The sequence below is a fragment of the Trichechus manatus genome, unplaced genomic scaffold (genome assembly GCF_000243295.1).
Source record: "Trichechus manatus latirostris isolate Lorelei unplaced genomic scaffold, TriManLat1.0 scaffold00122, whole genome shotgun sequence".
In the NCBI taxonomy this organism is placed as follows: domain Eukaryota; kingdom Metazoa; phylum Chordata; class Mammalia; order Sirenia; family Trichechidae; genus Trichechus; species Trichechus manatus.
This window is the reverse complement of record NW_004444058.1, coordinates 6,877,130-6,892,602: the sequence shown is the minus strand read 5'-3', so window position 1 is coordinate 6,892,602 and position 15,473 is coordinate 6,877,130. Positions and strand designations below refer to the sequence as shown.

The following is a 15,473-nucleotide window of genomic DNA, read 5'->3' as shown; positions in this document are numbered from 1 at the left end:
GGGAGTGGAGAATGGCTCCTCTGGCCTAGGGGAGGGGCAGGGAGTAGAGAGGCCAACAGCTGCCAGAGGAGGCTCTTCTAGAATGAGGGAGGGATCTTGTAGCTCAGGGCGTACCAGCTTCCATTGATTTCCCACTGCACCAAGATTAAAATCCAAACCGCATCCTCAGCTCCTACCTCCCCCCATCACCCACCCAGTTCCAGCACCTCTATCATCCTTCTGTTAATTGAACACATCAAGCCCACCTCAGGGCCTTTGCAGGTGCTGGACCTGCCTCAGGGCCTTTGCACTGCTGTGTGTGCTCTGCTCCCAGATTTACCATGCTAAGCTTCTTCCATCAGTTTTCACTTCAAGTGTCTCCTTCCCCAATTGCAGGGTCTAAAGTAGCCCTCCATTATAGCCCCTGGACACCCTTATAGCTCAGTAATGAAGTCACTCTTGAGGTTCACCCTTCAGCCAAAGATTAGACAGACCCATAAAACAAAATGAGACTAAATGGGCACACCAGCCCAGGGGCAAGGACTATAAGGCAGGAGGACAGGAAAGCTGGTAATGGGGAACCCAAGGTCAAGAAGGGGAGAGTGTTGACATGTCGCGGGGTTGGCTACCAATGTCACCAAACAATATGTATATTAATTGTTTAATGAGAAACTAGTTTGCTCTGTAAACCTTAATCTAAAGTACAAGTTTAAAAAGTTAAAAATAAATAAAGTAGCCCTCTGTGTTCCCATTATGTCACCGTATTTATTTGCTGCAGAGCTCTTTCTGCAATCTGGAAAGGTATCATTTATTTGCGGGTTTCCATGTTTCTTGTCTGCCTCCCGTCTCAGACTGTGGGCTCCGGGAAGACTGGGAATCCATCTGGCTTGTTCACCACTGCGTCCCCCGCCCCTCCAAGAGGACCTGACACATCGAAGGTGCTCATTTAGTGAATCTGCTGAATAGATGAATGAATGAATGGATGAACCAATGAATGTTCCACAGCTTCTCGGGGCTGAGCATGGCGGGAACTTCTGACGCTGGTGGGAACTAGTGGGCGTGCAGGTGTGTGCATCAGGGAAGGCTTCCTGGAGGAGGTGGCATCGAGCCGGGATGTGCAGGGTGAGGAGGAGCCAGCCACATGCAGAGAGGCAGGGAGAGTATTCCAGGCAGAGGGAACAGCATGTGCAAAGGTCCTGAGAGAGGAGCCAAAGAAAAACAAAAGCCAGTGTGTGGACGGAGTGGAGTGAGCTTGTTGGGAGGTGAGGGGCCGAGGTCAGTAGTGGCAAATTATGTAGGGCTTCTGGGCCCGGTGAGGAGCTGGGGTTCTAGTCTGAGTGTGCTGGGCAGCCACGGGAGAGTTTGATTGTGACTGGTTTCATGGTGTCAAATGTTCTCTGTGGCTGACGGCAGCAGAGGGGCTGCTAGTGGCAGGGGACAAGGTGGCAGGGAGGGGGCGGGGGCAGCATACAGGTGGGAGATGGTGGTGGCCTGAGCCAGGGTGGGTGTCCTGGGGCTGGAGAGAAAAGTGGATATTCAGGATATGTTTTAGAAGGTCACTTGCTGACGGTTTGGAGGTGGAGAGTGAGAAGAAGAGACATGTTGTGGTTTGTGTCCCCTGGAAGCAGTTGTTGTTGGTTGTCATGGAGTTAATTCCAACTCGTGGCAACCCCATGTGTTACAGAGTAGAACTGCTCCATAGAGTTTTCTAGGCTGTAATCTTAATACCACTGCGGGGGTCAAACCGCCAACCTTTAGGTTAGTTAAAAAAAAAAAAAAATCATTGCCAGCCAGTCAGTTCCTACTCATAGCAACCTTATAGCAACTGGGTAGATCAGAGGTCAGCGAACTATGGCCCACAGACCACATCCAGCCTACCATCTGTTTTTGCACGACCCCTGAGCTGAGTTTGGGTTTTATATCTCTGAATGACTGAAATATCAAAAGAAGAATAATATTTTGTGATATGTGAAAATGGATGAAATTCACATTTCCATGTCCATAAATAAAGTTTTTGGTAGCTCTGGGTGGTGCAAACAGCTAACTCCCTCAGCTGCTAACCAAAAGGTTGGAAATTCAAGTCCACCCAGAGGTGCCCCAGAAGAAAGACCCGGTGATCTACTTCTATAAGATTACAGCCATTGAAAACCCTATGGAGCACAGTTCTATTTTGAGACACATGGGGTCACCATGACTTGGTTTTCTTTTTTTTTTTCAAATAAAGTTTTACTGGAACACATCCGTGCTCATCCATTTACACGTCATCTGTGGCTGCTTTCGCGCTATAAGGCAGAGCTGACTTGTTGTGGCAGGGACCATCTGACCCAGAAAGCTGAAAATATTTACTACCTGGCCCTTTACAGAAAAAAATTTCCAGCCCCTGGTTGGCGGTTCAAACTCACCCAGCAGTGCTGTGGAAGAAAGGCCTGGCAATCTGCTTCTGCAAAAACTACAGCCAAGAAAACCCTATGGAGCAGTTCTACTCTGTAACACATGGGGTCACTATGAGTTGGAGTTGACTTGACAGCAAAGGGTTTGGTTTATTGGTTTGGTCTAGAAAATGGAGCTGTTTACTAAGACGGGAAAGATGGGCATGGGATCAGTTTTGCGGGTTTGTATAGGATGCTTCCCAGGCTCAGTGAGTCAGGGGGACCCAGGTTCCAGTCTCCAGGCCAGACGCAGAGGCTCAGCGGGCAGGCTGACCTCAGTCTCACTGGCCCCTCCTTCTAGGCCTCCCTAAAGCCGGTCCTGCTCCGCTGGCCTAAGGAAAGGAAGCCTTCAGCAGAGATGGATGGAGCATCCCCGGAGAACACCGCCTCCTCCTGCCCCACGAAAACCCCTTTCCAGGTCACCTGCCGGAAACTCTGGAAGAGCCTCAAGACACTCCCCCAAACGGGCAAGAGGGTCCAGCAGCAGCTGAAATCCCACCTGGCGGCTGTGAGCTTGCCATTGCTCTGGGATACTAGGTGGTCCGCGGCAACCCACGGCTCGGGTGCCAGGGCAAGTAGCCATGAGGATGCGGGTGGTGCGAACTGGGAGGACAACGCCTATCCTGACGCCTTTGAGAGAGCCCAGGCACCCCACAGACCCCCCAGAGACAGAAATGCCTTTTCCAGAGAGGCCTTTACGTCAGTCAGCTGGAACGGAGTTTCCGCAGAGGACAGGGGTCTGCACCGAGTAGTAGTGAGGTCCCCATCAGAGCAGGTACCCAAGCAGGAGACGAGGGGCTTGGTGGAGCCCCAAGACTGGCTCCCTGAGGAATACCGCCCACCACCACCGTTTGCCCCTGGATACTGCTAGAGAAGGGTCTGCCTGGCTCCGGGACCCTTGTGCCAGGGGTGCCCACCCTTGGACCCCCTTGCTCACTGCCACTGTACCATGCCAGCCCGCAGGAAACCTGGGAATAAAATAAAGACATTTCTTGGATCTGGTCTGGCACCTGCAAATGACCTGGTTATTTTAATCATCATCAGAGTAGCAGCAGTGGTGTGGGGCGCCTACTGTTTGCCTGGCCTCTGAGTTTGTTAATGCTTTTATGCAGAGGAGCAGGCCCACCAGGTAAGCCCATTCTCTGCATTTTTGAAGGGAGACTGAGGCTCGGGGAGGAGAAGAGGTGTGCTCAGTCCGAGCTTCTTCCACACCTTGTCTGTTTTCTGGTCCAAAACCACACAGCAAGAACCCTTGCCAGCTGGGGCTGCACCGGGGCTCAACGCCGAGTATGTCTGAACCTGTAAATGGGCCCTTCTTCTCAGATCCTGTGCAGGCAAAAGAGGTGAAGTGTGTCGACTGCTTTGCGCATCATTAATGTCGGTATTAGGAGACGCATAAGAGCCCCTTTCATTTAACAAGGGAGGAGGCAGCAGTATTGCGTGGGGACAGGCTCTGGAAGGAATCCATATCATGGTGCTGTGTGACCTTTGGGGAGGTGCTGGACCTCTCTGTGCCTCCGTTTCCTCGTCTTGGAGAAATTGGTGATAAGAGTAGTCCTTCCTTTGCAGGATGAACTGACAGGATATGTGGAAAACCTGGGGCTTTGGTACACAGGAGGTGTTACAGATTGAATTGTGTCCCCCAAAAAGACGTGTTGAAGTCCTAACCCCTGTACCTATGAATGTGACCCTGTCTGAAAATAAGGTTTTCCTTTTGTTATGTTAATGAAGTCATACCATAGTTAGGTGGGTCCTATACCTAATCCCTTCTGAGTGGTGTCCTGTGAAAAGGGAAAACAGAGAGACATACACACACAGAGGGGGACGTGTGACAAAGAAGGCAGATGCATCTATAAGGAGCAAAGGTAAGCCAAGGATTGCAGTGGCCACCAGACACTAGGAGAGAGGCCCACGGAAGGAATTGATTTGGACGTTTAGCCTCTAGAGCTGTGAGACAACAATTCCTGTTGCTTAAAGCCACTCACTCATATTTCGATATGGCAGCCGTACCAGCTTAAAACAAACCAAAACCAAACCCATTGCCATTGAGTGGACTCCAACTCATGGTGACTCTGTGTGTTACAGAGTAGAACTGAGCACTATAGAGTTTTCTTGGCTGTAATTTTTATGGAAGCAGATTGCCAGCCCATTCTTCCATGGTGCCCACTGGATGGGTTTGAACCGCCAACCTTTGAGTTAGAAGTGGCACACAAGCCGTTTCTGCCACCCAGGGAATTGGGAAACTAAGACAGTAGGTATTTAGTAAAATAAGATAGTTAGTGCTTAATATATGAGGGTAGGGTGAGAGAGAGCATTCTAGAAATGGCACGTAGTAGGAGTGTCTGGGAAGGTCCCTGGGGGCTGGTCTCAGCTGCAGAAAAGACCATTTCTCTGACCGGCTGGAACCATACACAGGACTCCCAGGGTGATTGTCGTGGATTGAATCGTGTCCCCCTGTGATGGTTAAGATCGTGTGTCAACTTGGCTGGGCCATGATTCTCCATGTTTTAATGTAATCACTCCCATGATTGAATATACTGTGAGTAGCCAATCAGATGAAAGGGAATCTCCTTGGGGGTGTGGCCCGAATTTGTATATAAGCAAACGTTCTTGCTTTTTGCTCTCTCTGGATCCTGCGGCTGCTTCCTGTCGTCTCATCTCCCGTTCTTGGGAATTGAGCTGTCAGCTTATCTGCCGAACCTCGGATTTGTCAATCTGCACAGCCTGTGAGTGGGAGCCCTGCTCTCCGACCTTCCGATCTTGGGCTTGCCAGCTTCTGCAGCTGTGTGACTTGGGAGAGGCCTCTACCCTGATCCACGGACTTGGGATGTTCTAGCCTCTACAATCACGTGAGCTGTTTCCTTGATATAATCTCTGTCTCTCTATATATATATTTGTACACTTTACTGGTTTTGCTTCTCTAGAGAACCCAGCCTAAGACACCCCCCCATAAATGTGTGTATCAGTTTGGCTAGGCCATGATTCCCAGTGTTGTGTGGTTGTCCTCCATTCTATGATTGTAATTTTACATTAAAGAGGATTAGGGTGGGATTGTAACACCACCTTAACCCAGGTCACATCCCTGATCCAATGTAAAGGGAGTTTCCCTGGGGTGTGGCCTGCACCACCTGTTATCTCTCAAGAGATAAAAGGAAAGGGAAGCAAGCAGAGAGTTGGGGACCTCATACCACCAAGAAAGAAGCACCAGGAGCAGAGCGCGTCCTTTGGACCCGAGGATCCTGTGCAGAGAAGCTCCTAGTCCGGGGTAAGACTGATGATGACGAGGACCTTCCTCCAGAGCTGACAGAGAGAGAAAGCCTTCCCCTGGAGCTGACGCCCTGAATTTGGACCTCTAGCCTACTAGACTGTGAGAAAATAAATTTCTCTTTGTGAAAGCCATCCACTTGTGGTATTTCTGTTAGAGCAGCACTAGATGACTATGACAGAATTTGGTACCAGGAGTGGGGTGCTGCTTGAACAGATACTTAAAATGTGGAAGCAGTTTTGAAACCGTGAATGGATAGAGAAGTGGCAGTGGCAGAGGACCAGGAACAGCAGAGAACCTGCAGTGGCAGAGAAGCAGCAGCAGCAGAGAATCAACAGCAGCAGAACCAGGAGACCAGTGCAAGATGGCACTGGCGCGGACCCACAGAGCGAGAGAGCCGAGTGCCTTTGCACCAGAGGCTTCCTGGCAGAGTGGGATGCCTCCAGGCACTAATCGGTAGAGCTAGGCTTGCTGACCCACAGAGCAAGGGAGCTGACTGCATGTGTGCAGGAGGCTTCCTGGTGGAGTGGGGTGCTTCCAGGCACTTATTGGTGGAGCTACCCAGCTTCGGAACACTTGCCGCAGCAGGGCTTGAGGCCCGAGGGCCAAGAGGCCACAGGAAGCAGAAGCTGAAGAGAGAAGGAACACAAGAAGCTGAGCTGCCTCAGTCTCAAAAGGTATGGCCATGACCTCAGGGGTTTCAAAGGGTGGAGCCATGGCCTCTGGTGTTTCTAAGGGTGGAGTTGTCACTTGGATGGACTAGGAGAATGATGTGCCTGAAGCCAAGGGAGCAGAGTTGCCATCCCAGTGGGCCTGGAAGGTAGAGCTGAAGCCCAGGGCTGAGGGTCCTCCACTCAGAATCTGGAGAGTGTGGTCAATACCTGCAGTCTGGAGGGCAGGGCCATTGTGTAAATTGTCTCAGAGGACAGAGGCTTATTTTCAAAACCTTGAGGGCTAATGTAATGTGTTCTGCTGACTTACTTGGTGCCTGTTATCCCTTCTTTCCCTCCAGTTTCTCCCATTTGTAGTGGAAATGTCTAGCTTGCACCTGTTCTGCCATTGTGCTTTGGAAGCAGATAACTTGTATTCTAGATTTCACAGATGAGGAATTTTCAGATTTTTGACTTGGAGTTAAGATTTTTGCTATGATATGATGAGATGAATATGTTTTGCATGTTGCAAGGATGTGACTTTTTGAGGGCCAAAGGGTGGAATGTCATGAATTGAATTGTGTCCCCCAAAAAATATGTGTATCAGTTTGGCTAGGCCATGTTTCCCAGTGTTGTGTGGTTGTCCTCTATTTTGTGATTGTAATTTTACATTAAAGAGGATTAGGGTGGGATTGTAACACCACCCTAACCCAGGTCACATCCCTGATCCAATGTAAAGGGAGTTTCCCTGGGGTGTGGCCTGCACCACCTTTTATCTCTTGTAAGAGATGAAAGGAAAGGGAAGCAAGTGGAGAGTGAGGAACCTCATACCACCAAGAAAGCAGTCCTTTGGACCTGAGGTTCCTGTGCTGAGATGCTCCCAGACCAAGGAAAGACTGACGCATCACAAGGACCTTTCTCCAGAGCCAACACAGAATGAAAGCCTTCTCCTCAAGCTGATGCCCTGAGTTTGAACTTGTAGCCTACTGGACTGTGAGAGAATAAACTTCTTGTTAAAACCACCCACTTGTGGTATTTCTGTTGGAGCAGCACTAGATGCATAAGACAGTGATCATGGGTGGAGTAGGTGTTGGGCTTCCCAAATTCACAAGGTGTAGGGCTCTTGGGTGGTGCAAGTGTTTGCATTCAACAACTAACCAACAGGTTGTCAGTTCAAACCCATCCAGCAGTGCTGCAGAAGAAAGGCCTGATGATCTACTTCCATAAATATTACAGCCAAGAAAATCCTATGGAGCTCAGTTTTACTCTGTAACACGTGGGGTCGCCGTGAGTTGGAGTCCACTTGAGGGCAACAGGTTTGGTTTGGGTTTAGTGGTCTGGGATCTGGAGCGAGGTGGGCCTAGATTCAAGTCCTGCTGCTGCAAATGACTTGTAGTGTGGCCTTGGGCGTGCCTGCCCCTCCCTCCAACCCTGCAGGATGTCATAGATATAGATTCTTCATAAACTGTGAAGTGCGGTGCCCATCTCAGGGAATGACATTCCCACCACTTCTGCAGAGACCTCCCCTGGCAGCTCAAGTGAATCAGTATAGAGTAAAGGTTTTGGTCTCGTTTGGAGGGGCTCAAGGATTGAGAGAAAAGAAAGAGGGGGCTCAGACTTTTGGGGGTGGGGTTCCAGCCTTGAGGGGTCCGGGGGGGAGGACAGTGTGACCCTGAATCTTAGTGCTTCATCTGTCTCCACAGAGACTCGCAGCCAGGCTCTTCCAACCCTCACAGTGGAGCGATACCTAGAAGTAATACGCCCAGCCCTTTCCTTTTACGTATGTGGTGATCATGGACCAGAGAATGTATGTCCACACACAGGGTCACACAGTGAGGGCAGGGCTGAGAATCCAAGCTCCTCCTTCCCGCCCACCAGGTTGAGTCCTCGCAGCAGGTGTGACTCAGTGACACGTTTATTCCTGAAGCCCAGAAACCAGAGTCCACTGTGGGGTGGGGGCACCCCACCCTTGTTGGCCCGGCCTCTCCTCCAGCCCCTCTCAGATTCGAATGTGGAAGGTGCTGCATGCAAAGAGAACAGCAGTCAGAGTCTCAGGCAGAGCAACCCCCACTCGCCCTCCTCCCCAACACTCCTGCCAAGGGTCCCCAAGGCAGCAGGAAGCTGCATGGGGCGATGGGAGATGAATCCCTCAAGGAGCCCCAGCCTGAGACCCTCCCAACCCCACAGGGGTGCAGAGCACAATTTTTGGGTCAGCGTTGGCATCACAGCTCCGCCCCAGAATTGCTGTGGGACTCTGAGCAAGTGGCTCTCCCTCTCTGGGCCTCAGTTTACTCCTCTGTAGAAGGGGGATAGCAGCTGTTCCTCCTTCACAGGGCTGTGATGAGGGCTGAGGGGAAAAGGCATAGGGCAGACACGGAAGGCACCCGTCAGTGGTAGGGACTTTCTCCTGCTATCATGAGTTGTGGAGTCCCTGGGTCATGCAAATGGTGAACACGCTTGGCTGCTAACCAAAAGGTTGGAGGTTTGAGTCCACCCAGAAGTACCTTGGAAGAAAGGCCTGGCAATCTACTTCTGAAACATCAGCCATTGAAAATCTATGGAGCACACTTCTACTCTGACAGATGGGGTCACCATGAGTCAAGGTTGACTCAATGGCAACTAGTGTTTTTTTTTTTTCCCCCGGCACATGCACAGGGCATACCAATAATAATAGCAACAACAGTAATGAGAGTACACACTTATTGAGCACCTACGGTGTGTCAGGCACTGCTTTAAATTATTTCCATGTGTTAACTCAGAGGTCAGCAAATTTTTCTGTAAAGAGCCAGGTAGTAAATGCTTTTGGCTCTGCGGGCCATATGGTCTCTGTTGCAAGTGCTCAGCTCTGAGCGAATGGAGGAACTTTCACAAACAGAGCTCATGAACTGTCTCTGCACATATGGAAGGGGACCTGGGCTGGGGCAGCACCTGAGAAAGTCAGGTGCCCGCAGGATCATGTTCTGGAAGTCTTCCAGGGACAGCCTCCCATCGTGGTCCCCGTCAGCCTCATCCAGCACCTTCTCGCACACCAGGCTCACCTCCTCTGCGCTGAGCTCGCCCCGTGTCAGCCTGGTTACCGTCTGCTCCAGGTCCCAAGCGCAGATGGAGTCGTCATTGTTGAAGTCTGCAGGACAGGGCGGTGGGCGGTGGGCGGTGGGCAGGCTGAGCTGGTGCGGGCACATCTTATCCCATTTTGCAGAGGGGGAAATCGAGGCACAGGGAGGTCACCCAGGACCCTGGGTCTTGCTTTGGAATTAGCCAGGGACTGTTTAACAAGTATTTGTTGAGCGTCTACTATGTGCCAGGCACTGCAATGACTGTTTTCATTCATTCATTCATCCAGCAAGTATCTATCGAGCACCTACCTAATAGTGCCAGGCACTGCAGCAACTGTTTTTCATTCATTCATTCACTCAACAAGCATTTATTCATTCAATATGAATATCAATATCAATATGAGCACCTACTATGTGCCAGGCATTATGATGACTTTTTCTTTCATTCACTCACTCACTCATTCATTCACTCCACAAGTATTCATTCATCCCCACCTATTTATTGAGCACCTATTATGTGCCAGGCACTGTGATGACTGTTCTTTTCTTCTTTCATTCATTCATTAATTTATTCATTCATTCACTCACTAAGCATTAATTCATTCAGTAAGTATTTACTGAGTACCTACTATGTGCCAGGCACTGCAATAACTGTTTTTCATTTGTTCATCTGGTCAACAAATACTTATTGAGTTCCTGCTATGTGCCAGGCACAAGGGACAGATGGCGGACAAGACAGACACGTCACTGCCTTTGGGTCTCATCAGACAGAAAGTCGATAAGAAGTGAACAGATCAATGAACAAGCCATTAACCAGCCTTGCTCTGTGCCAAGAGAGAAATAGGATCAAGGAATGGAGCATGACTGGCACAGGGGCTACTTTTGACAGGGGGCACTGGAGAAGACCCTCTGAGGAGGGAGCATAGAGCCTTCAAGGACAAGAAGGGGCCAGGGCAAAGGTGTTCCAGGAAGAGGGCCCAGCAGAAGCAAAGGCCAGGAGGCAGGCACACTTTGGAGGCCAGTGTGGCTGGAATGGAGGGAGCGAGGGGTGAGGTCTGGAGGTACCAGGGTGGGGGTGGCGGGCAGGGGGGACACGTGATGGCAGAGCAGCCCCTTTTGCAGACCCAGCCTCATCCCACCCCTCCCCATGCTCCCTGCCCTGGAGGTCTTGCATGCACCATAAATCTTAAAAGCGTAGTAGGCTTTGAGGTCGCGGGGAGCCATCTCACTCATCACAGAGAACATGTCCAGGAAGTTGTCCAAAGTCATGTGTCCATCCCCATCCTCGGAGAAGACCTGGGCAATCCTCTGGCGGAAGGGGTTGTCCTGGGGATAGGAGTGAAACCAGGGTCTTCGAGGGCTCCACGTGGTCTCACTGTCAGCACCCACCTTCCCAGGAACCTCCACGTGTCTTCCACCAACTCTCACTCTCTCCCATGGTCCCTAGAGAGGACTGCAGGCAACTCCAACCTCCACTCATGTGGCCTGGGCAGTGTTGACCCACTTCTGGTTCCAGGGGTAGTAAAAAGACCCAGATGGAGGGCTGCTTTCTGATTTTTGCAGAGCTAGCAGAGGAAAGCATGGGTCACGGGGGGCTCCCCTTGCTATCCCAAGAGGAGAGGCTGACTAAAACTAAAGCCTCCTGGCAAGAAAGCAGACAAGAAGTGGAGGGAAATTTCTAAGCACAACATCAAGGCCCTGGTTCCAGCTGTACCTGAAGCTAGCCCTGCCCTGGATTATTTTTGTTCACTTAAGCCGATCTGTTCTGTCTCTCTTGAATGAGGTTTCTGTCACTTGTAATCAGATAATCCCTACTCAGTCAGTCACTCACCCTACAAGCCCCCTTCAGAGGCACAAATCATGGGTGAAACATCCACCTGAGAAAGATCTGCCTTTAACAGCTCCTACTATGAAAAGACCACCATCTGTCAGTCAGTTTATTGTACTGTGGTGGTTTGCATGTTGCTATGATGCTGGAAGTCATGCTACTGGTATTTCTAATACCAGAAGGGTCACCTATGATGGACAGGTTTCAGTAGAGCTTCCAAACTAAGACAGACTAGGAAGAAAGACATGGAGATCTGCTTCTCAAACTTAGCCAATGAAAACTCTGTGAATCACAGCAGACTGTTGTCCGACATATAGTACTGCAAGATGAACCTCCTAGGTTGGAAGGCACTCAAAATACACAGTGGCCGCAACAATGAACTCGAGCACGCCAACAATCGTGAAGATGGCACAGGATCAGGCAACATTTTGTTCTGTTGTGCATGGTGTCCCTATGAGTTGGGGGCTGACTCGATGGCAACTAACAACAACTATGAAAAGAAGAACCAATGTTCCCTGACCACTTGCCACGCAACACGCCCTTTGCCTGTGTTATCTCATTCCATCCTCCCAACAATCCTGGGTTTGAATCCTATCTCTGCCACTCTACACTGTGTGACTTTGAACAAATGTCTTAACCTCTCTGAGCCTCAGTGTCCACCTCTGTAAAATGGGGGGTAATTGTAGCACCCATCTCATAGGAATGTGTTATGGCACATCCCTACTATTTTTTTTCCCTGCCTGCCCCCTGGCCTGGGCATACCTTCAGCTCGGGCATGCTGCCAATGAGCTCATAGGGCACCTTCACATCGGGGTAGCTGGTATAGTCCAGAGGGACGAGCTGGGGAGCCAGGTCCTGGTAGCGATAGAAGAGCCTAGTGTTGGAGGGAAACACCAGCAAGGGCTGGAAGGTGGGAAGGAGGATGGAACTCGACCCTCGTGTCATACTTGAAGCTGCACACCCCACACTAAAGAATACTGTGTCCCCAAGAGCCATCACACCTGGACCCAGCCCTTGAGCAGACGGAGCCAGACACAGACAACTCCACTTGCCTCACACTACCTAGATTGTGAGGCCAGCTCTCCACTCATTGCCTTCACCTGGTGACGCCATACCGTCATTGGGCATGCTGAGCAGCAGCCTTGTAGAATTCATCCTCGATGAGTCTGGGGTCCCCAAGCTTCTAGCAACTGTCTCTTAGGGGGCACAAAAGTCCCTAGGTTATTTGATGGCCCGGGTCCCAGGGCTAGGGGAGCCTGGAGTGAGGGAAACAATCCAGGGAGGAGGAAGGGCTTCCTGGAGGTCAGGGCATTGGTGCTGGGCTTTGAAGTGAGAGGAGCCTTACCAGGCAAATGGGATGGGCAGAAGGGAAGGTGTTTAAGGCTTGATGATCTCACACCAAGCATTCAGAGAATCTGAGTTCATCTGTGAATCTCTGGACATGATCACAGTGTCTGCAAGACCCTGCCTCTAAAGACCCCCATCTACATACCTTCCTCTCCTTCTTCTGTAACGGGAGGCTGGGTTCCCCCAACAGCCGAGCAGAGCAGAGGAAAAGGGCTCGTATGACATTTCTCAAAAGGGCATAAGAAAGGCATTTTGGAAAACACCAAGTGCCGTACACACTGCCTCAATTGTAAGCTCTCCACTCAATGCCCGCACCTGGTGATGCCTTACCTTCATTGGGGCATACTGAGCAGCAGCCTTGTAGAGACCATCCCTGATGAGACTGGGGTCCCCAAGGTTCTAGCAACTGTCTCTAAGAGGACACAGAGCCACTGGGTCATATAATGATTAGGAACTCAGGATGGGGGAGGTCCGGAACTTCAGTCCTGACCATGCAGGCCCCTGTCTGTGTCCCTTCAGAGGGCAGGCTGGGTTGGGGTTGCTGTGTGGCCTTGAGTAGGACTCTCTCTCCCTCTGGGCCTTGGTTAGTCTGTCTGAAAAACGAGACGCTTGGAACAGACGAAATGTCAGCCCTCTGCCCCTCTGCCCTGGAACTCAGCGTCAGCCCTGGCTAAGCCTCAGTTTCCCCATCAGTAATCTGATCATGATGGCCAGGATGACCTTCAAGCTGTTCTCAGTCAGACAATGGGGCTTGCTGGCAAAAGGTACTGCCATCAATAATGGATGTCCATGCCCACACAATTGGGGCCTTGGCCCCGGTCATGCTGCAGCTGAACCCTGGCCAGCTTGGGTTTCACTGCTCCAAGTTCATGGTCAGGGCCTCTGGACAATGGCCCCCTGGGCCAAGTGGTGACTTGCCTGTTCAACCTGGGCTCATGCCAGAGCCCTGCCTCAGGCTTGGGCCACCTCCCTGCTCCTGCACCCTGATGCCAACCCATGGCCCAGACCTGACTCGCTTCCCACTGGGGCTCCTGGCCTCCAGTCGCAGCCTCCCCACACTGGCCTCCGAGGGGTCTTTCTTACACGTTGACCTGACCATGTCTTCTGCTCACACACTCCCTGTGGCTCCCCGGCACCCTCGGGAGAAGCTCAAATGCACCAGCCTGGAAGCTGTGCTAACAGGATGAGATAGGACTTCTCAGCCTCCCCCTCTCTGCCTCCTTCACTGACCATGCCTACCACCCCCCATTAGCACCTTAACCTTGACAAAGCATTGAGCCTGTCAAATTACAAATATCCTCCAGCAGTGAGTAGTAAGTTGTTTCTAGGTTGTAATGTGATAATATGACTAGATGTGGCTTCTCAGCACCCCCAGCTGCCTCTATCCCCTGACTGTGCCTGCGTCACCCCTGCCACCATTAGCACTTTAACCTTGATTACGAGCCTGCCAAATTGCAAATCTCCTCCAGAAATGAAGAGAAATGTGTTTCTACATCTTCCCTCCTTCCTCCCCAGACTGACCTCATGATCTCCTTCCTCGTGAAGAAGGTGCAGTCCTGTAGAGAGAGATGCCGGCTTGGCCCAGACCCTGTTTCTGGGACTCCCTTCCTCTTCCCCCAACTCTCGCCCCTCTGTGTCGGATGCTGCACCCAGAGCCACGCCAGGAACCCAGGACGCGAGGATGCTGTCCCTATTTCTCAGACCAGAGAACCGAGGCTGCCAGGCCCACCATGGGCCCGACCAGCACCCCTACCTGGTAGGCTTCCAGCTGCTCACGAGTGAAGACCGTCTGTTTGTTGCCCATGGAGAGCACCACTGCCGGGCCCATGGAATGAGTCCCCAAAGTTCCTGGGTCTCCTCAGGGCCAGACAGGCTGCCAGGCTACTGCACACCAGTGTCTCAGCAAATCTTCCTGCCCTGCCTGTCACCCGCCCACCCGCCTGTCACCCCCAGCCTGGACGAGACTCAAGTTACAGCGAGCTCTCTGGGCAACCGCCTGAGTTTGTCCCCAGCCACTGGGGCAAGGAGAAGGGCCGTGGAAGTTCACACAGCAGCCCTCAGTGGGGTACCACATCCATCACCACCAGGTGAGGCTGAGGATTTGGGACACCTTTGAGGGGCAGGCAGGGTGGCAGAGAGACTCTGGTTATATCCTGGATTAAATTCCAGTTCTCTGCTCACTAGCTGTGTGGCATTGGGCAAGTTGCTTGACCTCTCTGAGCCTTATTGGTAAGATGGAAATTTGTTAGTACCTACCTGTTATGGGGGGCTCTGGTGGTGGGGCAGTGGTTAAGCGTTTGACTGCTAACCAGAAGGTCAGCAGTTCAAATCCACCAGCTGCTCCTTGGAAACCCTGTGGAGCAGTTCTAGTCTGTCCTGTAGGGTTGCTATGAGTTAGAATCAACTTAATGACAATGGGTTTGGTTTTTTTGGATTTACCTGTTATGTACTGAATTATGTGCCCCAAAAAATATGTAATGGAATTCTAACCCCTATACCTGGAGATACAATCCCATTTGGGAATAGAGGTTTCTTTGTTATGTTAATGAGGTCATATCAGTGGAAGGTGGCTCTTAAATGTAAAGACTTTTGAGATATAAAAAGAGCAGATTAGACAACAGAGAGAAGCAAGCATAAATGGGGGAAACATGGATGCCACATGGAGATCGCCAAGCAACTAAGAAACAGAAGCTGAAAAGAGCAAGAACCTTTCCCCAGAGCCGACAAAGAGAGACCCTTCCCCTAGAACCAGTACCTTGAATTTGGACTTCCAGACTCCTGAACTGTAAGAAAATAAATTTCTGTTCTTTAAAATCACCCACTTGTGTCTCAGGGGACATGTAGGTCAATTGGCATAAATAGTTCATAAAGAAAATGTTCTACATCCTACTTTGGTGAGTAGCATCTGGGTTCTTAAAA

At 51.0% G+C, this 15,473-nt stretch overlaps 2 protein-coding genes across 3 annotated transcripts in view; one reads left to right on the top strand and one right to left on the bottom strand.

Annotated features, from left to right (window-relative positions):
- Positions 1-4,075, top strand: part of HSH2D (hematopoietic SH2 domain containing) — a 9,242-nt gene extending 5,167 nt beyond the window's left edge. The window contains exons 5-6 of the mRNA XM_023738767.1: positions 809-917; positions 2,710-4,075. Of these exons, the coding sequence (XP_023594535.1) occupies positions 809-917; positions 2,710-3,279 (679 nt within the window). The 3' untranslated portion in view covers positions 3,280-4,075. The remainder of the gene's footprint in view (positions 1-808; positions 918-2,709) is intronic.
- Positions 4,076-8,322: 4,247 nt separating this feature from the next.
- CIB3 (calcium and integrin binding family member 3) lies at positions 8,323-14,368 on the bottom strand. 2 transcript variants are annotated; one of them, XM_004384430.1, is made up of 6 exons: positions 14,308-14,368; positions 14,076-14,110; positions 11,970-12,081; positions 10,558-10,705; positions 9,252-9,447; positions 8,323-8,344 (listed from the first exon to the last, which is right to left on the bottom strand). In XM_004384430.1, the coding sequence occupies exons 1-6, from the start codon at positions 14,356-14,358 to the stop codon at positions 8,323-8,325; spliced, it is 564 nt and encodes a 187-aa protein (XP_004384487.1). In that variant the 5' UTR covers positions 14,359-14,368. The 2 variants fall into 2 exon arrangements, with proteins under 2 accessions (XP_004384487.1, XP_004384488.1); XM_004384431.2 differs by lacking the exons at positions 11,970-12,081; positions 14,076-14,110.
- Between the last annotated feature and the right edge of the window lie 1,105 nt (positions 14,369-15,473).

Bases quoted from the DNA above. Each gene is read 5' to 3' on its own strand.
- CIB3 (XM_004384430.1), bottom strand. From the start codon at position 14,358: ATGGGCAACAAACAGACGGTCTTCACTCGTGAGCAGCTGGAAGCCTAC. The intron at 10,706-11,969 runs GTATGCCCAGGC...TCCTATCCCCAG, and splicing joins GCAGCATGCCCGAGCTGAAG to GACAACCCCTTCCGCCAGAG. The intron at 9,448-10,557 runs GTGCATGCAAGA...CCTGTCCTGCAG, and splicing joins CTACGCTTTTAAGATTTATG to ACTTCAACAATGACGACTCC.